This window comes from Aotus nancymaae, unplaced genomic scaffold (genome assembly GCF_030222135.1).
Source record: "Aotus nancymaae isolate 86718 unplaced genomic scaffold, 86718_ANA_hifiasm-v0.15.2.pri h1tg000036l, whole genome shotgun sequence".
NCBI lineage: Eukaryota > Metazoa > Chordata > Mammalia > Primates > Aotidae > Aotus > Aotus nancymaae.
In genome coordinates this window covers 48,779,771-48,805,881 of record NW_026988450.1, presented here as the reverse complement: position 1 = coordinate 48,805,881, position 26,111 = coordinate 48,779,771, and the positions used below count along the sequence as shown (strand labels likewise).

The 26,111-nt window shown below is 44.5% G+C and overlaps 1 protein-coding gene across 6 annotated transcripts in view; it reads right to left on the bottom strand.

The window, feature by feature from the left end:
* The window catches only part of VPS13B (vacuolar protein sorting 13 homolog B), an 839,649-nt gene that overhangs the window by 7,838 nt on the left and 805,700 nt on the right, over positions 1–26,111 (bottom strand). For all 6 annotated transcript variants that reach the window (XM_012455820.2, XM_021675751.2, XM_021675750.2 and 3 more), the window contains exons 55-59: positions 20,261–20,379; positions 15,433–16,238; positions 10,432–10,608; positions 7,679–7,849; positions 1,372–1,548 (exon numbers count right to left, since the gene is read on the bottom strand). In XM_012455820.2, the coding sequence (XP_012311243.2) occupies positions 1,372–1,548; positions 7,679–7,849; positions 10,432–10,608; positions 15,433–16,238; positions 20,261–20,379 (1,450 nt within the window). The remainder of the gene's footprint in view (positions 1–1,371; positions 1,549–7,678; positions 7,850–10,431; positions 10,609–15,432; positions 16,239–20,260; positions 20,380–26,111) is intronic.

Sequence of the window (26,111 nt, the reverse complement as noted above, 5' to 3'; positions counted from 1 at the left end):
AACCAAAAAGGCCATGTGAAGCTCTGCTCTGAGATCCTCTTACATAAGGGAGCATTCCTCAGTCCTGGGAAACATGGTGAGGGACAATGGCATTTTCAAAACCAAAAGAATTTATGAAGTATGACTTGACTTTACCTCACTGAGGGCTGCATCAAAAGGAATACTATTTTTATTCACATGTAAGCGCTTGATAAGGGAGAGTTTAACTTTTCCCACTTATAGGTTATAGCAAATCTTATTGTCAGTTTCCCTGTGAATGAAAATGTCATTCACAGAAGGAGAGGGAAATGAGGGAGACGAGGGGAAAGCGAAGGGGAACACATGCTGGCGTCTGTGTGGTCTCTTAAAGGATGCTTTCCGGATGGCTGCCTGAAGTATGGGCACTCATTCATCTCTACTCCCTTCCTTTCAGATGCTGTTTTTATGCCCTGATCTGGCTGCCTCTTGTCAGGCCTGCTGAGGAGCAGGATGCTTGCCCTGAAACATTCCATGGGCTTTATGGCCAGATGTGGACGCAGACACAGTGTGCTCACATGTCTGACAAACCGGAGGGCACTCCTGTGGTTTGTGATACTAGCTAGACAGCCTGCTTCATGACCAAAATGATGACACCAATTTTAGGTAAAATGGTAACAGTTCCAGCCACAGGTTTATGGAAAGTCACTTTAATGTACTCTGCCAAGAATGCAGAAAATGAGCCTGGGAGGAGGTGCTTCCTTTCACAGGCACCCACTACTCATGTGTGCACACTGCCGCATGGGGAGAGGCCCTGGCACACCCCATCCAAGTGCAAATAGTGCCCTGCACCTGTGCACTCCACAGCTGTCTGCCTGGGGAAAGGGCTTTTAGTTGTATACTCTTTGCTTCTGCTGGTTGGGGGACTCAACCTGGCTGCAGGGAGCGGGATGGTTGTTTTATGGGTGAGAAGGCCACCCCAAACCCAAAGATCCATGTGCACATCCACACTCTGTCTCATTCTCTACTGCTTCTTAAAGTTATCTTCCCACAACCTCTCTCTCCTTCCACATTTCTCATAGGAAAAAGTCATAATTCTTTTCTCTACTGTATTCTCCATTCTGCCTTCCACCTCTAAACTGGTCACTTTTCATTACGGTCTATCAAGTGTACTGGAAAAAGATTCTATGACATATGTAGACTGAAACCAGTAACTGGTTTCCCGATTCTACAGTTTTATTATTTTTTGTTAGTAGTAAAATTCTGCTCTGTGTACATAAGCATAGAGAGGTAAGAAAGCCACTCGTTTCCTACTCCTCTGCCATGTGAAAGGTTACATTATCTTAGGAAACCCTTGGGATAATCATGCAAATCAGTCAAGTCTGGGTTGGCCTGACGGGTTTTCCACCGACTTACCATAGCCAGTCTGTGACACCAGCTCAGCGGCTCCTCCGATGGGCTTTGTGAACACCCCCATGATTCCTTTCCCCACACCCGAGATGACACCCTTGGCCTTGTGTCCTGCTGAAGCCTGTGCCTCAGATGTTTTCTGGAAGTTCTGCATCGGCTGATCAACAATACCAGCAATTGCACCTGGAACAACAAAAGCCCTCAGTAAGGACAGAGGCTTAAAATCCTTAGAAAAGGAAAGGCTCCATCTGGAACATAGTTTTATCTGGATTGAAAATGAGTCCCCACCCTCATTATAAAGGTTTTACTACCCATTTATTTACCAATTATCTAAGTACACCGAGGGCAGCAGACATTTATTATCATCACCAAAATACAATGTTCAGACAGAGTTTGGTTCACACAGTGAGGATCTGTGAAGTTCAGTTCAGAATTTCACAAACCTGTCAGAAATGCAAAGTGTCGCCCATACATCTTTCCTCAGAAATCAGGCAACACAGTTTAGAGGGAGAAGCTAACAATTCCTGAGGAGCAAAGAAAGACTGTTCAGCCTAATACGTTTGCACTGACTGATTTCAGGAGGATGAAAAACCAGAAGGCGTTAGCCCCTTTCTAATATTCCACTTTTAATAATCATAACAATCATAATAATTTAGTAGTAATAGATTAATACATAAGAGTAATTATTGATATAGTAATGATTATTTTGATTATAGGTAATCTATCTTGAACGCTTACTAGGTCTGGGGACTGTGTTAAGGATATTTTCCCAAGATCACACAGCTGTTAAGTGCGCAGAGGGTCTGAGTCACAGCATAGCTCTTAACCACCAAGATATTCACTTACCCTGTTTATAAAACAGGCTCTTCCTCTTTGCCAATCTTGGAAAACCTTTCTGTCTCACTTGAATTGAGGTTTGGCCACTTACTCCTCCTTGAGAATAGCAACCAAAACCCTCTGCAGCCCTGCTCCCACAGCTGCAGCACAGGGCATCCATCGCCTGCACTGAGCCTGAGGGTTACAGATGAAAGGAGCCCCTCAGGCAGTCCTGTGGATACAGCCCCTTGCTCCTCCTACTTTGAGAAGCCAACTATGAGAGCTAAAAAAGCCTCACCATTCTGATTTTTTTCATGATGGAGTGGAGGGTTCCCTGACTCAGAAAGAAGGGAACGTTTCTTTACAATTCTTGACAGAATTCTCTGTTTTCAACTCAAAGCTGCTAAGATTGGTGAAAATGCTCCAGCTGTGCATAGAAGTTTTAGTGCACATAACATCAATTGTAAAGGAAATGTTCTTCATGGACTCCATTCCTCTAGGTTTTCATAGAGCCATTTAAGTTTATGCACTGACATTCAGAATGAGCTGAGGCGACAGGCCTGTTTCCCAGCCTAGAGTCGTGCTGCCCAAACCATCTACAGAAATGACAAGGGTGAGCAGAGGAAGCTGCTCCCGGTGGGTCCAGGCAGCCCCAGCTGTCAAGGGTGAGGGTCACTCTTTCAGCACCGCAGACAGCCAGGCCTGGCTCTTGGCTGGGAGTGCCCCTCACTTGGCAGTGACACTCCACTCTCCATCTGGAAGATCGGAAGTCAGAGTGGCCACACTGAGGGACAGGCAGGAACCCTGGGTCTTCTCTTCTAGTCACCTCAGCAGATTATCCAAATGAACAGCATCAAATCAGAGGGTGGAGCCTGGGCCAGCCGCAGTCACCCGCACAGGGCACTGACAGCCACCTGCTCCAGCACACACAGGTATTGGGTGAAGCCTCCTCTGTTCTGCTCTTCCACTTTCTCCGGCCACAGTGAAGGCTCCAGTTACTGTGGCTTTGACAGATACGACTATTCGGGCAGCCCCCAAAGTGAAAAGCCTGAGCCCCATGACAAGGTGTTAGATTCTGAGAGTCAGAGAGGGAGCTGTGGGACCACCTGCCCTGAGCTTAGCAGCAGACCCTTGAGGGGGAAAGCTGGCCTGTCACACACACCTTCACCTCACCGGCCACCAGGTGCCTTATCTCCCTCTGTGCTCACAAGCTGGAGAACAGAGAGGCCGGAAGAGCAGCAGCTGCTTCATGGTCCGTGTAGCCCTGCTTTGAGAGAGGCAGTCTCTCATAGAGCCTGGAATAGCTCTCCTCTGAAGTATAATCCAGCTAAATCCCACAACTGGTAAATTATTGACTGTCATAGACTCAAACTGCTCGAAGGCTTTCAGGAGTGGAAACTGATCCCAAGACTTGCCTGCTGGCGTCAGGCCCGCGGGGTGGGCGGCCACATGGAGATGGCTGTGATCTGATGAAGCCAGTGCCTGGGAGGGGTTTCCAGGACTGAGTGAGTGCTGCATGTGGCACGACACAGGAGCTATTGCCTGTTGTGCCTTGGAAGAAAGGAGGGGGAGGAGGAGGAGGAAGGCCTTCATTGTGGAGTGGGAAACCATCAGGCCTTCCCTTGCCTCTTTCTGTCACTTGCTCCTAAGCCTTGGGCAGAACTTGGTCACTGAGCTCTGGAAGTTCCTGGTGATGTGGCTATTTTGATGCTGCCTTTACCATGTGGTGTAATTTTGTTTCTGGCATTTTTTTGGTCACACTATCAGAAACACAGGCATAAGATGGGATACCACAACACACCTCACCATTCTGGAAAGAAACAAGACCCACAGAATATATTGCAACATTCCAGCTCAGCGCTTCTTTTTTGACCAGAACAGATGAGCAAACTGAGAAGGAAGCACTTTTGCCTGCTATTCCTAAATTCCCCACTGACTGTAATATACATCAGTCTGCTAATGGCAGACAGTGGTATTGGAGGGATGACTCAAGTGCTGTCTCTTGGGATGTGCAACTCTTGAGTCACTCCCTTGGAGGGGACTTTTTTTTTTTCTTTTAACAATGTAAAGAGGTTTTTAAAAATTGTGTATATGTAACATTAGCCAAAATTATTTAAAGTCAATAAATTTTTATTCAAGAAATTCCATGTTGTGATTTCTTCCTCTGTTCAACAAGGTTACTTTAGATCCTCTAAAGAGCTGGAGTGAAGAGATTTCTCTTCAAGTTAGCCCTTTTTCATGAAACTGATGCTTATTTTAATCCAGTTGTCCTGTCAGCCCATACTTCTTTTCTTTTGGCTTCTGTCATCTCCTCTTAATATGGATATACTGATGAAGACTTCAAAATTCACCAAGAATCACTGAGATCTAATTTCTTCAACCAATTTACTTTGGGGTCCTTTTTACTATAGGTGGTGGATCTGCCTGGTTCTCAATTTGACACCCTCTCTTAACATATTCATCAAATCATATTCATTCCTAAGCGATCACACTCAAGAATAGTACAGGTGTGGAAATATGCCAAGACCTTTAACTCCAGACATCCTGTTCTCAAGATAAAAGCCTTTAAAACAAAAAGCCATCTTATATATCAAGTCAACATGAAATTGGAATGCAAAAGTAACACTCCTGAGGATTTCCCTCATATCTGGAGGGGACTTTTCTGATTCACCTGATGGAGGCCTGTTGTGTTGGGATTCCAGATGGCATAGCCAAAAGTGCCCGAGAGAGGGGGTGGTCTCTGGGGAATCCAGCAGTATGTCACAAAACAGGAAGTGACTCAAAAGAAGCAGGGATCAGAGAAGCAATTCTTGACATCCTGGCTTTGGTGTTCATGAGAAAGCATCAGGTCTGGGAGGAAACGCGGAATGCAGCTGTGACGCGGAGCTGCATGTCCAGTCTCAGTGCAGGCTCCAGAGTGTAATACAAAGTGAGGGTGTTTGGGGAACAAATCTGGTAGATGCAGGCAAGCCTGATGCCAATACTGCAGGCTAAACAGAATTTTTCCAAGAGCCGATGCTTTTGGAAAACTGTCATGGAGCTCATCCAAAAGCCTCAGTGGCATCTCTCAGCCAGCAGACACTTTTCCTTGCTGACCTGGGGCAATGCAGCTGGGCATATAGCTAAAGACTTCCTTCAATTTTCAGGAGTCTCATAACGCTCCACAGTGTCCCCATGAGGGTGAAGCAGAGTCAAGAAGGCCTGCTGAACCCATAAACATTGAGGGAAAATGTGTTTTCTCCTCTACTGGAACTTGCAGTTGTTCAATCTCCCCACATCCTGATTATTTCCAGGCCTGGAGCCCCGCAAGGTAGGTGATGTGGTAGGAAGGCCCAGGCTCCTGTCCTTGCTGGAGGTTTGACCTGACCAAGTCACTTCCCCTCATCCAAAGTGGTGAAGTTGTGAAGGGTTATGAAGTTGTGAGGGTTGTGAAGATCAAATAAGATGACATCTTTGAAAATGTGTGGGCTGGGCTGGGACTGGGGCAGGCCAGTGCTGGCGGGTGCAGCCAGCATCTACAGAGGAGGTTTATATTACCCCGAGAATTCATAATCTTCTGGAAATTACCAGATATGCAGAAAGACCCCATGAGCCCATTACAGTTTCCAAAAATGAATTCCCTGGCATGCAAAAGAATATGCAAGACACAATGTCTACAGCAAAGATCGGAGCATTATGACTTACCCTCTTGACAGGACCCATGCCCAGAAAGGTGACTTCATTAGGGCAGATTTGTGACTCCTCACACAACTGATTTTTCCCATCAGGTACAATCTTACACACTGAAAGCTCAGCAGTGGCTGGAGCTTCTGGGTGGGAAGAGACTGGAACCCTCAGGCTGGACGGGAGTCAGGGGGTTGGGGTGGAGACAGCCACACACCAGCCAACCCAGGTCTCTCTCTTTCTCTCTCTCTGTCTCTCTCTCTCTGATTGCCTAAAAGCTGCTAGAAGGGCTGGGGCAGAGACAGGGAAGCTCTCAACCACAGAGTAGTGGTACTTACTTAAGCTTCCAATTCATAGCATCAACAGGTCCAGAGTCATAAAACGATGACCTTGAGATCCCAATATAACCTCATTGTCACTTCCACTGGTTACAGCCACATAATCCATTGGATTAAGCGAAACTATCCTGCCATTGCTCAAATGTTTCTCTTTGCTGAGACACTCTTGGAAACCAGGCAACTCTTAAGAGTTCATTTGCTACCATACTATGTCAAAGATAGGTGCTATTTACCAAACATGAGCACAGTGGCTGCCACATAACTACCCACTGTTATTTCTAACAATGGTATCACTAGGCCCAATATAAAAGAGAAACCCAGGTTCAGAGAAGAACTTGACTGAGATCACAAAGAAAGGACTTGGACACCCCAGCCTGAGGTCTGGGGCTTCTGAGGGCGGGGTCCACTGCCACCCCACCTTCCCCAAAAGAGTCACCATCACCTTTGGGTTACTGAGTTCAGCAAGAAGGATGCTCCTTTACCTAGCTCATTTATCACAGGTCACCAGCTTCCCAGTTTCCACATATTATCAAATGACAGTGCCACTGTCAGTCAGTCACACCACTGAATGTTTTTAACCATATAACTTCTAGCAACTTAACCTGAACTTGTAACATTTTGCCACTTCCTCCCAGAGCCTCAGCTGGCTGCAGTTGCCAGTCCCGGAGTTCTGTAGAGAACTGAGTATCCGAGGGCAAGTCCTTTCAAGCTCATCTTTTCTACCCTTTGCTCTGCACTGCTTTGGGTCACTTTGATCTCTGGGAGGCACACATTCCCTCAGATGCGCAGAAGGCACATTGCCAAGCAATGCAGTTTTAAATTCCATTGCAAACAAATAAACAAAAAATATCCTTGAAAATCTTGCCCTGAAAACGTTTAGCTCTGAAGCTTCTTTTTTATAGATTTCTTTAAAGCAACTTATTTTCAAACATTTATAATATTTTGAAATATCCATAGCAATCTTCACCTCTAACTATACCATCCGGCTGCTCTACAAACAATAATTGCTCTGAGTCAGGCTGATCTCAAAAAAGTAAAAGGACAAAGTGGGCTCTTCACTGAAGTTTACATGACATTTGCATGTTGCTCTAGTGCTTCTCAAACAAAAGCAAGCATCTCAGCATGTGTGGGAGTGAGGGAGCCAGTGCTTGGGAAGAGTTGCCCACCACACTCTTCAGAAAGCAAACAGTTGGACGCTGCCATCCTTGTGCAGACACCACTGCGCTCAGAGGGGGTCCTATCAAATTAGGATTTCCTTTGAAGAACTTTAGTGAGGCCCAAGACACATTTCATACACAAAGCAAAGGCAGGCACTGCATGTGCAGCTGTGCAGGTGAGCCCCTGGCGGGACACACTGCAGGAGTCAGGGCAAGTGCCTTACCTTCTCTGAGCGTTTCCCGCCATCCCCAGGGAGAAGGCGAAGTTGCCCAGTCCTGGAAGACCATGCACCTCAGCCTGCTGGAGTCAGACAGGCAGGAGGCCCCGCAGCCCCTTACCAAGCAGGCTGATGCCCAGCCGGGACAGGCCCTGTCGGAGTCCCTCGCCCAGGCTCTCGGGGAGCTGCCGCCGCCACTCCTCCTGCCGGTTGTAGTGCTCCTCATCCAGCGAGAGCCGGTCCATGTTCCGGGCCAGGCTTGTGGCCAGGTTGGTGATGGATGTGAGGGTACCTGAGGGAAAAAGAGCACAGGGTTGGCCTCCTTGTCACATATATCATGGACCCCAAGGCAGCAGTTTCGGAGGCAGCAGGAGCACTTGTGGTCCCTCAGGGACATGCCCAGTGGTGAGTGATGGTGGCTCCCTCTCAGGCAATTTGAAGGAAGAGCATTAAGACAAGAGATAAACCACTGGGGCCGTAGCTCATGCCTGTAATCCTAACACTTTGGGAGGCCAAGACAGGAGGACTGCTTGAGCCTAGCAGTTCGAGACCAGCCTGGGCCACATGGTGAAATCCCGTCTCTAAGAAAAGTTAGAAAATTAGCTGGGTGTGGTGGTGCACACCTGTAGTCTCAGCTACACAGGAGGCTGAGGCAGGAGGATCGCTTGAGCCCAGGACATCAAGGCTGTGGTGAGCTGTGATTGCACCACTGCACTCCAGCCTGGGTGACAGAGTGAGACCTTGTCTCAAATAAAACAAGTCAATAAAATAGAAAATGAGGCAAAGATGAACACTTGCCCACAGGGGTGATGACACTCTTCAAAGGGTAAGAATCTCAGGTTCTAGAAAGCAGCCTAGAGTTTCACATGAAACTATCCTTCATTATAATTGTCAAGGTTTGGTTAAAACAGTTAGTATTTGGCTCACGCCTGTAATCCCTGCACTTTGGGAGGCCAAGGCAGGCAGATTACCTGAGGTCAGGAGTTCGAAAGCAGCCTGGCCAACATGGTGAAACCCTGTCTCTTCTAAAAATACAAAAATTAGCCGGGTGTGGTAGTGCATGCCTGTAATCCCAGCTACTTGGGAGGCTGAGGCAGGAGAATTGCTTGAGCCCAGGAGACAGAGGTTGCAGTAAGCTGAGATCATGCCACTGCACTCCAGCCTGGCTGACAGAGCGAGACTCTGTCTCAAACAAAACAAAACACCAGTTAGGATTGATGCCTTCACTGAAGCCCAATTTTGAAGGTTAAAATCTGCCTGCTCTGATTTTAAAGGGTAAGGTTATATTGTTGAGTTTTAAAAGATTATAAATATTTCAACTTTAGGAATATATTTTATTCCTTCTCTATAACTTCAGTCATAACAAAGGGAAATACTAAACCTTACTGTTTGCCATTCTGAGGATGTAATTATTGTGCCATGGAGAATATGTACAGTTTTGATAGTCAGGATGTTAACTGAAAAAAGAGTCAGGGGAATAAAGGGAGCAAATCATGTGAAAGCCATGAATCTGTCTGGTTTTCCTAAGAAAAGCTATTTCGGCATCTTGCTCAGAACAGCCACAATTCTCTCTAGCAAGTCTGCACATCTTAGTGAGCGAAACTGAGTTGACTTTCATGGACAGATCTGGACGCTAACAAACTAGCTCATCTGTTATTGCAGGTCCAGTTTCAGGAAGAAATGGTCAATGTCATTTTTGCAGCTGCATCTTTACCAGTAATCAGAAAAGAAAAATATCTGTGTGTGCGCGCACACATACAGATACCAACAAACTAAACAGATTTTTCTAAGAGAAGGAGAGAACAAGTGTAAAAAACATTCAATGAGTCAGTATGCTGAAAATACCGCTGAAGTTCAATTTAGCAGGTGTCGGTTGTCTTATTTTAACATAAAAACAACAGAACCACAGAGATTCCAGTGTCAAGAGTGAGCGGTCTGCCAGTGACTCATTGGATGAGTTTCTGCAGCTCGGCCCCCAGGCCTCCCAGATGATTTGAGGCCTGGGGGAGTGTCCTTTTCGTTGTCCGTGGGATTTGTTTTTATGACTCTTGCTGTTCTCTTGCCAGCCCCCACGCATAGTCCCTCATCCCCTCTATGAATCGTGGATTCTCATATTTCAAGCTCAAGTCTTCTTTTGAGGCCTTCCAGAGACTTCCACAACCTGTCCTATGGCCCTATGGTCAGATGCCTTTTACGGGGAAGAAGCCCTTTGCCCTGTTTTCCCTGCCTCCCGCTGAGAAGAAAGGGGACTCAGATGGCCCTTGTTAGTTCCCAAGTCTCTGCCAAGCTGACCAAAATAACATCAAGCAAACACACACGGATAAAACTAAAACACTGTCCTTGCGGGAAGCGCTTTGCTTTCCGTGCCCGATGACCCATCTGGGCCACAAGATGGCACTGTTTACGTGGCGTGCTAGAGAAAAGTTGGCTGTTTCACCCCCAAATCCACTTCCATGTCAGAATGTATCCATATCCTTAAGAAAGTTATGACAACTGTATCTACATTTAAAAAAATACGATGAGGCAACACAGTGTAGGGTTTCTGATGTTTAGCAGAAATCCTGAACATCTTTAATATTTCTGTATTTATCACATGGAATAACAGTTGAGCCAATCCTTGTTCTCCCAATGGGAGGCATAATATTCTGAAGTTTCTGAAACATTTTCACACACCACAGGCAAGTAGTGATCTGTTCAAAACATAAGACGTTATATATGAGCTTTGTTGCAAATCCAAACTCTCACTGCAAGCTAACAGGCCAAACAAAGCTAGAGGCAATCTGAATGCATTTAAAACTTTACCACATTTAAAACAATAATAATAAAAGACAGGGAAGGAGTGAAGGCATTATTACAAGGAACGGAAACCACTACCTTTGGAGATGTGCTTTACAAACGATGTGGTCCCTCTGGAGACGCCACTCACGAAGGCTCCGGGGCCCCGGGTCAGCCCCTCATACGGAAGCCTGAAGAAGTCAGCGACCCCGTTCCCGATGCTTCTCACCAGGCTCACAGGGCTGCCAAGAATCTCCAGAGAGCCAACTACCCAGCCTGCAACAGACCAGAGGGAAGGGGTGATTGAAACCTCAAATGCAGAACTTTCAACATTTGTGAAAAAGTGACCCATTTTTCCTGCAATTTTTTTTCACACTAGAATTGGGAAAGTAATCATTTCTTTGGAAGAAAAAAAGGGAAATAAGTCATTCCCGGTGAATTCATAAATGGCAAACTTTCATACTTTATAAATCAAAGTGATCCTCTGATGTCCCCACAAATGGCTTTAATATGACTGCCTTGCCGAGCCTCCCATATTCCTGCTAAGAGGGGTCCACGTGATGGGGACGCACTCTGCCACCACCTGAGGAAGGGCGCTTTCTTGGGCTGCAGGTGTTTGCAGGCGGGAGTTTCTCTCTGAAGCCTCCCCAGGGCATCACAGGCACCAGGACAGGAGGAGATACCTGGTTGGGGGCAGCCAGATGCTGAGTGGGGTGTTGCAAAGGGGATGCAAACTTCTGACAAGGATGGAGGGGTTGTTTTTAATCTTTCCCAATCCTACTGAGTTGAGTGCTTCCCTTTGCCCTTTGGAGCATAGCTAGAGCCAGACAAATGTCTCTCCTTCAACTGCAGCTCCGATTATGTAAACACTAGTGACAGGGACACCTTTTTTTTTTTTTTTTTTTTTTTCCCAGACAGACTCTCACTCTGTTGCCCAGGCTGGAGTGCAGTGGCACAATCTCAGCTCACTGCAACCTCTGACTCCCAGGTTCAAGCAATTCTCCTGCCTCAGCCTCCCAAGTAGCTGGGATTACAGGCACATGCCACCATGCCCAGCTGTTTTGTGTGTGTGTGTGTGTGTGTGTGTGTGTGTGTGTGTGTGTGTGTTTATTAGAGATGGGGATTCACCATGTTGGCCAAACTGGCCTTGAACTCCGAGACAGGGACATTCTGATGAGGTTAGTGAGGGGGAGTGTTCCCTGTGCATGTCCCAGGAGAGCAGCCTGGATCCGGTTTCCTCCTGAAGCTCGGGCTGGCCAGGAGCTGGCCTGCTGCTTTGCAGCTGCGCCCCATGGGAACGTGGCCGTGTGCGGAGTCCAGTGGGCACTGCCTTGACTTGCCTCCCCGGGGTGGGGATTTGGGGCTGTAGACTAAGGACTGGAGGGGAAAGCGAGGATACAGGAGAGGAGGAGTCCAAAAAGATAGCTTTCTCCAGGAAGCCAGTGATCTCCCCAGCCTGGCGCTCAGAGCCCTGTAATGGGAAGGGCATGGGGACAGGACCGGGTGGGAGCCATCCCTCCCTCACCAGCGGGCTCTGAAGAGGAGGACAATCCTGTGACAGAGACCCTCAGCTCCGGGATCTGAGGGGATCGGGAAGATGAAGGTACAAGAGCCAAGCCGAGGTCCTGAAGAGTCCCATGCCCAGCCCACATATAGAGGGACATTCTTACGTTTGGATCCGCCTCCCTTCTCTGGAATGTTAGGATGGTAACACTAGGGTTTAGTGCAAAGCAGGGAATAATTTCTGGAAGATAAAGACTACAAATGAGAGGCTCTATGGATGCCAGGCAATCCACACATTAAATTCTCACAGTAACTGCAAGAAAAGTATTCGCTCCCTTCAAATCAATGCAGGTTAGCTGGTGACTGAACTGCTGCCTGGGTCCGGGAATGGGCGAGGCACAGGATGCAGAGGGGAATGCGACACGGTGGTGCTGCTACCACGGCCTCACAGGCAGGAAAAGGGAGGCTGAAGCGTGGAGACTAAGCCAACTGCTCACAGTCTCCTGGATGATCAGCCTGTGGGCTGGGTTTCTAACCCAGTTTTCCTGATTCTGAAGCCCACCCATCTCTTCCTTCTGTAAGCTCATGCAAAGAGTCAGCAAGGGAGCTGGGGAGGCTGTGGAATATTCCTCCGTGGAAGGACTTCTCTGGAGGTTAAGAAACAGCAGATTCCCTTTAGCCTGGAATGGCTGTAAGGGCAAACCTAAAGGCAGAAACTTGGTCTAGAAATATCTTAATTCCCCTTCTCTCCAACGAGTCTGTGTATAAAAGAAATGAGAGTAGCTATGGCCAAGCAGAGTCCCCCATGACAGGCCTGTTCGGGTGGGTGCCACAGGCACAGAGGGAGTGGGAATCCAGCCTCTCGCTCCCGCCAGCGGCAGGACCTCCCCTGTCCTGTGAGCCACATGAAGGGTGGGGTTGGAGCCCTGGAAGCCTGAAGCCACTGCCTGATGGAAGGGCTATGTGTAGGCCAGAGCTACACCTCAGTGGCATCTGAGCTGGCCAGAAAAGGGCAGACAGTATCCAGGGGTCCTCCTTTATTGCTCTCCAAAAGCAACTCTATCTTTTGCTCATCCATTTGAAAATTGTGTTGAGGAAGGGAGTCTGCCTGGGTCCCATCACACTGAGACTTGGGGTTGGAGAGGGGCCTGGGGAAATGATAAAGGCCACATGCTTTCCTTCAGATAGGGTCAGTTACTAATTTCCAACTACTGCTTATTTATTTATTTTTTATTCTGCCTCTTTCACCCATAATTTTTTTCTTTTTAGTTGTTTCTTTATTTTTAAAACCTCTTCCAGTTGATACCACAACTTTCCTTGACCTAGAAATGAGGTCAGGGTGTTTTCCACTACAAGCAGGGGCCCTCTGACCCAGGTGAGATGTGGGTGGGCAGCTTGCCCCCGCTGCAGCCAGCCCTCCCCCTCCCCCTCCCCCAGAAGGATGCTAACCTGGGAGTCTGGAGCCTCTCAGCAGCTTCCCATTTCCTCCTCCTTCCATCACTGCTTTCTTTCAGATGGTCTTTAGACTGCCCATAGATTTTTAATGACAGTGTTTCCAACAGGCTCTGAAAACTTGGCCCACTGCATTAGAATCCCTAATCTTGGTATACAGTGAGATCAGAATGTCAGCTTAGAGGATTTTTAGGTGAATTATATAAAATTCAAATAGAATGTTCTTGTGAAAGTTCATTAAAAATATAAACCAAAACAAAAGAGCTCATTTTTAGCACATGGGCTGCAGGGATAGTTACTGGGTGCCACAGGTCAAGCTTCCCTGCCGCTCACCGCACTGCAGCGTCGTGCAGAGACTGAATGGGAGCCATCGTCCTTGCCAGGCCTCAGACTGGAGCTCAGAAACCCACGTGCCTTCTTCTCACGTGAAAAGCAAAGGCTCCCTGAATGGAAAGTTTCTGGAATTGTATATAAATATACCCATCTATTAAATTTGAAATGTGAACTGCTTATTTTAAATGAGTTTTTAGCAAGAGGGAAACGCTTTCTTCATTGTTGTGCAAGCTATCAAGACAACAGGTCCCGCAGGATCCTCTCCCTGATCTTGTCATTATCTTTTATAAAAGAGCCTAGATAACCCTAGTAAGTCTGTAAATTTCATTATGGAAAAAAATGTAATCTTACCAATATGGCAACAACACAAGTCCATTTACTGCTACAATCTTAATCTTACATGGGAATGCATTCACCAAGTACAACATTACAAAGAGGATAGAACAAAGGCTCTCTCCTCTGCTACTTTCAGAAAGTAAGATTTCCATGTTCTTTATTGGAAAAGGCTGACAAGGCTAACTCTGGATGCTGTTCTTTGCTTGAATTCCTGGGAGCCCAATTATCAAACTAAAACTGCTTTAGAGTGAACTTGGCTCAGGAACACACATTGTGATGCCAATTACTGTAACATATCCTGAGATCACATGGTTCCCACCACTCAATCCTTATTTATTTTTTGGGACAAGGTCTTGCTCTGTCACCTCAGCTGGAGTGCAGTGGTGTGAGCACAGCTCACTGCAGCCTCGAAGTCCTGGGCTTGAGGAATCCTCCCACCTCAGCCCTCCTAATAGCTGGGACTACAGGTGCATGACACCACATCTGGGTAGTTTTTTTAACCTTAAGTTTTTGTAGAGATAAGGTTTCACAGTGTTGGCCAGGCTGGTCTTGAACTCCTGTGCTCAAGTGATCCACCTCAGCCTCCCAAAGTGCTGGGATTACAGGTGTGAGCCACTGCACCCGCTACCCACCAGTCAGTCTCTAGTATATAGTAGTCTCTCTATGAAATTTTATTCAAGCCACCCCCTGCAGACTTTTCCAGCTAGACTGAAAAGGGAATCCTTACCTTTCTCACTGAGTCCCTGAGAAACAGCAGTCCTCAGCCTACAAGAGGCCACTTGCCTGGCCCTAGAGAGTGGTAAGGCCAGATCAAGGGCCATTCCTTCTCTTTGAGCTCAGGTCTATGGAGAGGCTGAGACACCCACAGCTCTCCCTTTGCCAGCTGTTTAGACAGGCTATGCAGCACTGGATAGATAGAGGGCTCAATGTGTGTCTTACGAGCACACAAATCCTCTGAATTTCTCACCTACTGCTATTCATGAACAGCAACGAAGAAAACTAATAAAACGAGAACTGGACTCCTTTGTAGGCCCAGGGACTGAAGACCTGGGCTAGTTTTCTTGGTTGCTCTAGTGTGCTAAGAAAGGGCTCTGTGCTTGCAAGGTGCTAAAAAAGTGTTTGCTAAACTGAACTAAAATTCTAAGTTATAGAACAGCTACTACTGCTTGAACGTTTATTAAATGCCAAGCAAAATGCTGGGTACCTCACATATTTTCATCTGATCCTCTCAGCAATCTTCAAAGCCATTTTATCGATGAGAAAATGGAGACTCAGGAAGGTTCAATAACTTGCCCAAAGTCTTACACCTAACAGCGGCAGGCTCTAGATTTAGATCCAGTTCTGTGTAACTGTAAAGCTAACGTATATCACCTCTAGCCAATGGCTTCCTTAGGTCTTGAAATGAGGTGCTACCCCAAAACGTGTCATTCCTACCCAGGCTCTAGCTCATCACAGACCCTCAGCTTGTGTCCTTACCTGCTCTAAAAAGGGCCCCAGCAGCATAGTGCATTGCCAGTGCGTGCACAAGCTGCCTTGCAGTGGTGAAGATGGGTCCTCTTTCAAACACCGAGAAGGAGAGAGGAGTGTGGTCCGAGGCTATGTACAGCTTAAGGGAAGCGTGGATACTGACAAGCAAATTCACCGGCTGGATCACCAGTTTCCGTAACTTCACAGGATTCACCAAGGCCCTGGCGTGCTGTGTGACCTGCACGGGCAACACCTCTTTATCCCTGGAGAGGTGCGTGGAGTGACCAGCCAACCCGCTGTTAGGAAGGTAAGTGTCAAACAAAGTCTTGATGTAATATACAAATGTGTCTTCCACATATAACCGAGCAGGTTTTAATTCAAAGCTGAACTCGTTAATATCACAGAGGATGCTCTTGCCTTCACTTAAGGTGATGCAAAGTTTGATAAAACATTTTTCCTTGTATTCTTCCAAATCTTTGTTGGATATGAAGAGACTCTGCATTTTAGAACACTGAATGGGTTCTGTTTTTTCTCCCTGGCAGACTAAGACAGCAAAGTGGAAATTGGACTTGTTATAAAGCTGGTTGTCCAGCTGCAGGTCCCCACAGTAGATCTCTACACAGTAAAATTCAAATAACGCAGCCACAGGCTCTTCCCTAGGGAGCGGACCAGCCCCTGGAGCCATGCAGAGAAAAACACTGTCCAGTGTGAGTCTCAGAAGCTCAGCTGATGCTTTGTGGTGGGTGAGGTCATTAAACACTGCCAGGCTCAACTGAGTGATGAACATTTTGAATGTAACGATCTTCTCCAGGGCTCTAGAGGAGAAAGGGAAAAGAACATTAGTCTCCCCCACTGACTTTTCTTTTTTCTTTCTTTTTTAATGACAGTTCCCTATTAAATACCTCCTGATGGGACATCAGATTCGCATAAGAAACAAGAACTTAACTTTCAGTACATTGTGTCTGGACAGAGCCAGTCACACTCCAACAGTATTGGGAAGTGTTCCCAATGGGACTATTACAAGTTCTGGTCATGTTTCTGTATGTTTCCCTTATCAACACCAGATTTTTACTACAAAATCCCTCTGGTCTTTGTGTACTGATTCTCTATCATGATGATCACAAGACAGAGATAATAAAATAATCGAGACTCCCTAAATTGAAAAAGTGATGCGGGCAGAAGAAAACGCAGCAGGAACTCCTGCCACAACTGTCCACCAACCATTCCTGAGTCCATGCTCGGCTCTTCCCCATCTCCAGTTCTGGGGGAAAACCACCCATGCTTCTGTCTCAGGCAAACCCCTCCAAAGTGCACCAAATCACTCTGCTGTCACCTACTCAAGGACATCCCTCCAGCAACTCACCCCTGTCCTCCATCATCCTTTTCATTACTAGCAGACTGTAAACACGCTGTCATTTCTCAGCTCAAAAAATCCCTCTTGTGACTCTACTCTCCTTTAGCTACCACTCATTTTTCTGATCCTTTCTACATAGAAACTCTACAGTGTGTTCCATACACATTGTCTCCAACTCCTCTCCTTCCCTGCTCTCTAAGGCTTGCTCCAAGCAGCCTTTTGTGCTCCCACCCCCAGCCGAACGAAACAACTTTTGTCAAGGTCACCAGTGACTTCCATTTGGTTACATCAAATAATGGACTTTCAGGTTTTTGCTTATTCTACCTACTAACAGCATGTGACATTGCTGACAACTCCCTCTTCCTGGAAATTCTTTCTTTCCTGTCTTCTCTCAGCTCTTCTGCCTCTCTGAACACTCATCCTCAGTTACCTATGCAGATCCCTCCTCCTCCCCTGACCTCTTAGACTGCCTAAGGCTCAGTCCTTGGTCCTCTTTTCATCCCCATCTTCACTGACTTCCTTGGGGATCTCATCCAGTCTCACAACCTGAAATACCATCTACATGTTGATGACTTTCAAAGCATATACTTGGCCTGGAGCTCCCCTGAACTCAAATCTTGTGTATCTAACTGCCTATCCACACAGTCACTTAGATGTCTATAACCAATCTCTTGACCTTACCTCCTGAGCCTGCAGATAGTCTCTCTCATCTTAGTTAATGGCAACTGTATCCTATCAGTTGCTCAGACTAAAAATGTGGGTGTCATCCCTGACGCCTGTATTTTTAGCATTATCCAATGTATTAGGAAAATCTCATTGACTTTTCCTTAGAAGTATATCCAGAATCTGACCGTTTCTGACACTTCCACTGACACCACTGTAGCCTTGGCCCTCATGTCTCTAATGTGGGCGACTGTAATAATCAGCTCCTAACTAGTCTCCCTGCTTGCTTGTGCTCTTGCTTCTCTACAGTCCACTTCAACAAGCAGTCAATGATCTTCTAGAAATTTAAGTCACAGGGTGTCACTTCTATGTTCAAAACGCTCCAATGACTTCCTCATTTTCCTTAGAATAAAAGTTTAGCCCTTCAGTGGCCCATGAGGCCTCTCTCCTTCTAGCTTTTACCCCCTGGGCCTCACGCATTGCTGCTTCCACTTCCACCCGCTCCCCCGGGCCCACAACAGCCTCTTCCCTGCTCCTCCACCATGCCAGGCACATTGCTGCGGCCTTTGAAATGGCTGTGCCCTCTTCCTGGGAAGCTCCTCTCAGACAGTCACATTACTAAACCCCTACTGCCTTCCAGTCTCTGCCCAAATACCAACTTCACAGTGTGGCTTACCTATACCAATTTGTTTAAAACTTCACTCTCCTGGTCCCTCGGCCCTGGCAGTCCCAGTCCCTCTTACTGAGCTCTGTTTTCATCCCTGTAGAATGCTAGTCTTCTATTGCACCGTAACATTTCCTTTCTTAGAATGTTTACTTTCTGCACTCCCAACCACCCCACCCAATTCCATGCCTATGAGGAGAAAGTCATCTTCCCCAGGGCAGGATTGGGCCGTTTTATTGATGGATGTATCCCTGTCCTGTGCTAGGCATCCAGTAAGCCCTTGAAAAACATTTGTTGAATGAATGAAGGAAGTTCCAAGAAATACTTGTACCTTTCTCATGATAGGTTGCTTCTATTGTCATTAACATTTATGCCCTAGATAAAATGTTTCTAAAATTGTTGAATAAATTGAAATTTTGTGCTATACTAGTTAAAAGTCTCCAATTTTGTTACGCTATTAATTTTTATGAACATTTTTGGGCAAAGAAAACATTCTATCCAACATTGTTTGAAATATTATAAACCCAAATTAGCAGAGTCCAAATTAATGAGTTCTTAACCATATATGAGAAGCAATGAACTTTTTTTTTTTTTTTGAGACGAAGTCTCACTCTGCCGCCCAGGCTGGAGTGCAGTGGCACGATCTCGGCTCACTGCAACCTCTGCCTCCCAGGTTCAAGCGATTCTCCTGCCTCAGCCTCTTGAATAGCTGGGATTACAGGTGCCCACCACCACGCGTGGCTAATTTTAATACTTTTAGTAGAGACAGGGTTTAGCCATATTGGCTAGGCTGATCTCGAACTGCTGACCTGAGGTGATCTGCCCATCTCGGCTTCCCAAAGTGCTGGAATTACAGGCATGAGCCACCACACCTGGCCACAATGAACTTTTTAAAAGAAAGATTTAAACAAATGTATGAAAATTGGTGGTATTTATATTTTAATATTAAGGTATATTTTCTGATTATAAAATAAATGCTATTATAAAAAATCAAAATAAAGAAATCAAATAACAATTACATATTAAATAACTCATTAACCCCACATCCATTACCAATTTTGATTGCTTCTTTTCTTTTCAGTCTTATTTATAGGAATGTTTTCTGTGTGTGTATGCATACATATGTACTTATGTGTGTATGTATGTATAGACAACACATAACTAGGATCATATTTATATATTCAATATTATATTCGGCTTGCTTTATTTTACATTATATAATATGCATTTTCTAGTCCATTAAAATCCTTTGAGATCTACTTTTTGTGGTTGTGACATTTATAGTGCAATTACATATCATCTATTTCCTTATGGATGGGCATTTTTACTTTGAATATTTTGCTATTGTAACTGTGTGATATCTCTCACTGTGTACACCTCTCTGTGTATATCTTTGCCCACTTCTTTAATTATTTCCTTAACTCTTAAATGCTTAACACACTTAAACGTGGAATTTCTAAACCAAAGGGATTTTAATTAAAGTTCCTAACACATATTACCAAAGTGCTTTCCAGAAAATAGTACCAATATATACTTTCACCAGGACTCCATATAAAACAGCACTGTTAATTTGATAAATTAGCATCTTTGATTATTTATATTTCTTCTTCTTAGAATTTTCTGTTCATGCCTATTGCCCCTATTTTTATTTCTGTAAGGCTATCTTTGTATTATTCCTATTGAATTATGTGAATTCTTTTAAATTAGGGATATTAACTCTTTCTCTGTGTCATGTCTTTAAAACCTGATGGCAATATTCAGGTCAAAGTGGGGGCAAATATGGCCCTAGGAGGCATATTTATATTTGATGTAGCTCTAATTGCTAAGTTTTATTATTAATTACTAAATTGTCATGAAGGGCAGCAGTATTAATGTGCGTTTCATGCTAATAATAGTGGTATAATTCCAAGATGTATAGTTTGTAAATCAGTTTGTTAAACTTGCCACAGAGTAGAAATGGTATCCGAGAAAGATGGTATATTGCTGCCCATGAAGGTATGATTTAATGCTAATAACCATATTTTTACGGATTACACGATAGTTAACCAAAAGCTTTAATAAATATGTAGAGATGACAAAGAATGGTAAATAGGAAGTTTACAACTTTGTAACAGGAAAGCTTACTATGTTTTTACAGGGAAAATAATTAAACCTACCTGTTAGTATTAGTTACAATAGGTCCTGCTTTTCCTTCTGGGGCCACAGTGATGAAGACTGTGCCACACTGATATACAATGTCCACATACACATAGCCAAAGCCAGTCAGGAACACAACCTGCAGAAAGAATATTCAAAATCTAATGAAAAAGAAATAAGAAACACTATTAAGTGGCTTGACTTCAAATGTCTCCAGGTCTATACAATACCACAAACAATTCCTGGTTATATTTCTTTATATCCATGTGGACAGGCTATTTAGTTGACTTGAAAAGAAAAAAAAAAACAAAAAAATCAAATCCAGATTTTTCAATATTCAGCTGTAAGGTTCATAGAAAAAAATGATGGATGATGGGGCATGAGTGTCTTCATTCTCTGCTTCTTTGGAATTGGCAAGTAACTCTGTGTGGGCTGGAGTCCAGACATGGGGCCTGCTTTATGTGTGCATATGAATCGTGGAAAAAAACCTAAAACTCGGGACTTGAAGTGCAATGTGCAAACAACTTTTAGGCTCTTGGATGTTGACTTACTACGATGGGGGTGTCCTTCTGGGCTGGGGACACAAAAATATACCTCAAAACCCACCTAAAAACATACCACAATCCCTCCAAGGTCTTCCACATAACTTGTAACAAGAAAGTTAGATAAGTTATTTTGTTTGGGGTAAAAAATTAATTTTTCTACCATGGGAAGATGGACTAAGACCTAAAAACTGTTCTACCTCAGGATCCAGGTGCCAGGCAGCAGAACAAATACCCTTTCAGCATTAAACAGTGAGCTGCTTAAATGGGTAAATATTTGAAAACAGCACAGGGCTATTTAAAAAAAACTCCAAGAACACCATGTTCACAGCCAGGATTATCTGAGGGTAGGGGCAAAAACTCCTTATGCTCTGGGAAGGTTGCTTCTAACGATTTGCAGTATCAATTCAGTCCAAGTCTGGGTCCTTTGTTATTGTTAGGGCAGCAAATAAAAGCAGACAGACTCAAAATTCCTGGATGAAGAAACAAAGGTAGGCTCTGGCTTGACCAATAATGAATGTGTTCTAATTTTGATCACACGAAGAAGCACCAGAGAGAGTGTACACAGAACCACAGGAGAAAGCCACAGACTCACATTTGGAAGCAACTTCAAGGTCATGGGGCTTCTTTCTCAGGCACTCCAGAAATTCAGAATTTCTGACCATCTTTGGCATCTAGGTTACCTGGATGTCACCTCTGCCTCCTCCCTCTTCTTGCTGCAGCCCAGCCCCTCCAGCTCTGCCTGGTTCCTCCTCTGCTGTCTTCTTTTTCTTTCTACAGCCTCTGCTTCAGCCAATGCCCTTGTCTGTGACTCACCACTCACATGCCTAGAATGTACTTTTCCCCATGAAAGTCCTTTCAAAAGCCTGTATGTCCTTGTGCATACAGCTTACAGGGTAGCTTACTCCATAAAGCCATTCTTTAATTTTTCTATTTCCTTCTGGATTGACACCTACTTCCACATTCTAAAAAAACTTTAACCATACTTCTATTTGACCACAAATTTTATTGTCTGTACTAGTTACTTGTTTATGTGCCTGACCTAATTACTAGATTGTAAACTTCTTGACAGCAGAAATGGAGTCCATTTGTTGTATCTGTATTCTCTATGAACATGTTTTGCAACTGGATTGTTTTGCAAAAATATGTTTCAAAAGTCTCTGTATTCTGAATTTGCCCTATTTATTCCATGGTAAAAATTAAACTTACAATAAAATTTGAAAATAAAACATAATTAATGGCTTAAAAATGGCTCAGCTCATGAATCTACAACAAAAGACATACTGTTTAAGAAATATTCCCATTTATAAACGGCATCCCTTTGTATGATATATAAGGTAAATCAATTGCTTTTATTAGGCTGAAAGATACGAAATTATCCATTCAGTAGAAACCTTTTTAAGGCCCATGCTACCATCTCACATTCCTCTTTCTAAGCAACCTTCCATAACTTCTGGGCCCCTTAGAGGAGAGAGGGTAGGGGTGTGAATAGAGAAATATTTACTGTTCTGCTCATTCTCCAAGTGATCTTCAGGCATTATGAAATGAGGATACCTATACTTTCTAAGATAATAAACCTAAGGTAAGCTGATGGTTTCTGTTAAATGACCCAAGGGCCTTCTGACGGCAAATTAACCTGTGAACTCTTGCTGTACATCTTCTGGCCAAAAGTCTAGACTCTGGAGGAAAATTTTTGCTTGGTATCTCTTTCACTCACTGCTAAGAATGGAAGAAACACAGACTTTAGTTCTTGGAGCCTGTCCTTATCTTTTCACTTTTAGAGAAACAACTCACACCTGAGCTGTTAGGTGAGTCTGCGGGTTAGAGTTAGGTACCTGATAGAGGAATTAGGCATCTACATCCAGGTTCCCCACAAGCCCAAAGTAAATCCTTTTCTTGGTCTAATAATTTGAATAATCAATTACCTGACAAACACTTAAAGAGTGTCTACAAATAATTACTCACTGAATCAGACACAGAGAAGATACAATCCTACCCTTGCATTGCTCACAGCCCAGCTGGTGAAAAAGACAAGTACACAAACCATGAGACGATAACTAACATTTCCAGAGCAGAGGTGCATAAAATGCTTTTCCCTCTCAGTGTATTCACCATCATGAACTCTGCGTAAGCTCCATAAGGGCACTGGATTTGTGTCTGTTTTCTTTAGTACTTACAACCAGTGCCGGGTACTCAATAAAGACGAGGCAGATGATCTGAACAGACATCTTCTCAATGTGGCCTCTGCTGTACTGACTTCTAATGTCTACCCATGTCTAGCTCTTCTCTCCTCCAGGAACAGAGTAGGATTATACTCCCTGTAACCCCTGCAGTTAGATATGGACTTATGACTAGTTTTGGCCAATGGGCTAAAGGCAGAATTGACATGTATTATTTCTAGAGAATAAATAAAGGTTTTATGTTCCACAGCTCAGTGGTGGGGCAAATCTGGTCCACCGCCTACTACTGTGAATAAGGCTTTACTGGAACATGCTCATTTACTTACATATATCTCTGTCTAATGAGAAGTTGGGAAAACACATGGACTGCAAAGCCTAAGATATTTACAATTCAGATCTTAAAAAAATATTTGTTGACTCATGCTCTATACAGTTTTAGAAGACTGTTGCATAATCAATGAATTGCACATCCCAGTATCCATGTCCTCATGTAGTACCTTACCATACTGACGTTGGGCTTGGCTATGTGACTTTCTTCAGCTAACATGACATCAGCAAAAAAGAAGCTTGCTACAGCTTGCTTATTGGGGTTTTCCCACTTGCCACCCTGTGAGGAAGCCTGCGTTAGCCTCCGTAAGGAGGACAGACAACATGGTGAGGGAGATGCCCAGACTTCCCAGCTGAACCCATCCCTCAGCCAGCTCTCTAGCTGAATGCAGATGCATGAGTGACCTCAGACTCATCATGCAGAAAAGTCACCTGGCCAACTCCTCAGAATCATGAGAAGTTGTTAGTCACTCTTCTTTTAAGCCAGTAGGTTTTGGGGTGGTTAGTTACAAGGGGGAAGATATGAGATAATGGACTTTCCAACAACCTGGGTCCCTGAGTGATCATGTAGCACAGAACCTCTGAGGATACACACTAGGCATGTAGCATGAACAAGAAGTAAGTTCTAGGCTTATGAATGATAGGCAGCATAACTGAGTTTATACTATTAATACAGATATTGGTGACAGAAGTAGTGTTCTAGCAAAATCCTAAAGTATGAGACCCTGGCTTAATGGTCCGACAGTAGAAATCGATATTTAAAGCTATAAAAATGGGCATATATGTTTTGAAGTGGTAAGACATTCAGTAAAACTGTTGCTTGAGATGACTTGGGAGGTATATCATAAAATGATAAATCTGTAGCTCTAGAAGATGAGGTCTGAAAACCAAACATCAGTAGTGTTGTATCAGCTGCTGTTGCCTGTGTCTGGAACACTATAATGTTTTGTTTTATGAAGAGATGAACTCAGGAAAGAATTGGCCAGGTTGCAAATAAAAATCAAAGATAATAGATTCCAGAAATTCAGAACCTTCAAAGTTAGAATTTTTTTTTGCTTTTTTTTTTTTGAGACGGAGTTTCGCTCTTGTTACCCAGGCTGGAGTGCAATAGCGCGATCTCGGCTCACTGCAACCTCCACCTCCTGGGGTTCAGGCAATTCTCCTCCCTCAGCCTTCCAAGTAGCTGTTTTTTTTCTTTAGATGGAGTCTCACTCTGTTGTGCAGGCTGGGGTGCAGTGGCACAGTCTTGGCTCACTGCACTCCACCTCCCAGGTTTAAGCAATTCTCTGCCTCAGGCTCCCAAGTAGCTGGGATTACAGGTGCACGCCACCACACCTGGTTAATTTTTTGTATTTTTAGTAGAGATAAGGTTTCACCATCTTGACCGGGCTGGTCTTGAACTCCTGACCTCCTGATCCACTTGCCTCGGCCTCCCAAAGTCCTGGGACTACAGGCGTGAGCCACCACACCCGGCCCAAAGTTAGAAATATTTTTAAACCTGCTATGGTCTGAATGTTTGTGTTCCCCCAAAATTCATATGCTGAAATTCTAGCACCCAAAGGTGATGATATTACAAGGCAGGGCCTTTGGGATGCAATTAGTGTCCTTCTAAAAGAAACCTGAGAAAGCCCCTCATTCCTTTCATTGTGTGAGGTTACAGTGAAAAGACGGTCATCCACGAACTAAGAAGTGAGTCCTCACCAGATACCGAATCTGACAGTTCCTTGATGTTGGACTCCCTAGACTCCAGAACTGTAACAGTAAGTTTCTGCTATTTATAAACTACCAGTTTGAGGTATTTTGTTATAGCAGCCGGAACAGACTAAGATAAAACCTGAAACAGCAAGTTCTAAAATTAGAAAGCCTCTGAACACAAAGGCAGATTAACACTCAGCCTTAGGACTGACTACAGGCAACATACTATTACAACTTCTTTTTTTTTTCTCCTGTAGAAAATTTTAATTGAATCAATTTTTTTTTTCAGTTCTTTTGTGTGTGTGTGTGTGTGTGTGTGTGTGTGTGTGTGTTTTATTTTTTATTGCATTTTAGGTTTTGGGGTACATGTGAAGAACATGCAAGATTGTTGCATAAAAACTTCTTAACCCTTATGTTGACTTGGAAAAAAATGTAGATCAAGGGTATAACTTTCCTATAGAAGCTCTCTTAAATCCAGAGAGGAAGGAAGCAAGTTAGCAAAGAAATGTGTCTTAAGGTCTATGAATGTGGTTATTGGTACAGGGAATTTTCTGGAATCGAATAGGTAAGAGTAGAGAAATTACCACTGCCCTATACACTTGTGAAACTGGACTAAAAGAGACTGTGATTATTTGTGATGCAATACAAGCTTCAAGTGGCCATGGAAGGTCTCCCGGAGGCTGGAGCCAGGAACCTGAAGGACCACGGTAAGAGCAGAAACAGAGCTCAGTGAAGGCTGATTTCTTGCTTCCAGGGTACAGACCCCACAATATGTGCCCAGAAAACATTGAGAATTGTCATAGGCAAGAGACTGCTGTATGTCTCCCATTCTTCCCCCCTCCACAGTGGAAGGGTTATTACTGCTATCCAGTCCTACAAAATGGCAAGGAAACGGGGACCAGGTAAGTCCATAGGTCTCCAGAGCAAATGGCATCACATCCAGACTGAAAATTGCTCAGAAGTGTTGGACTTCAAGTGTGATGCAGTGACTGCTTCCAACCTTGGGGGGAAAATTTGTTTTGTGTATGGGGGAAAAATGATAAATGACTGATGGCCAGGGGGATTTTTTTTTCTTTGAGCAGTTTGTCTTCACAGCATAACTTGGCCAGTCCTGATCAATGCCACCC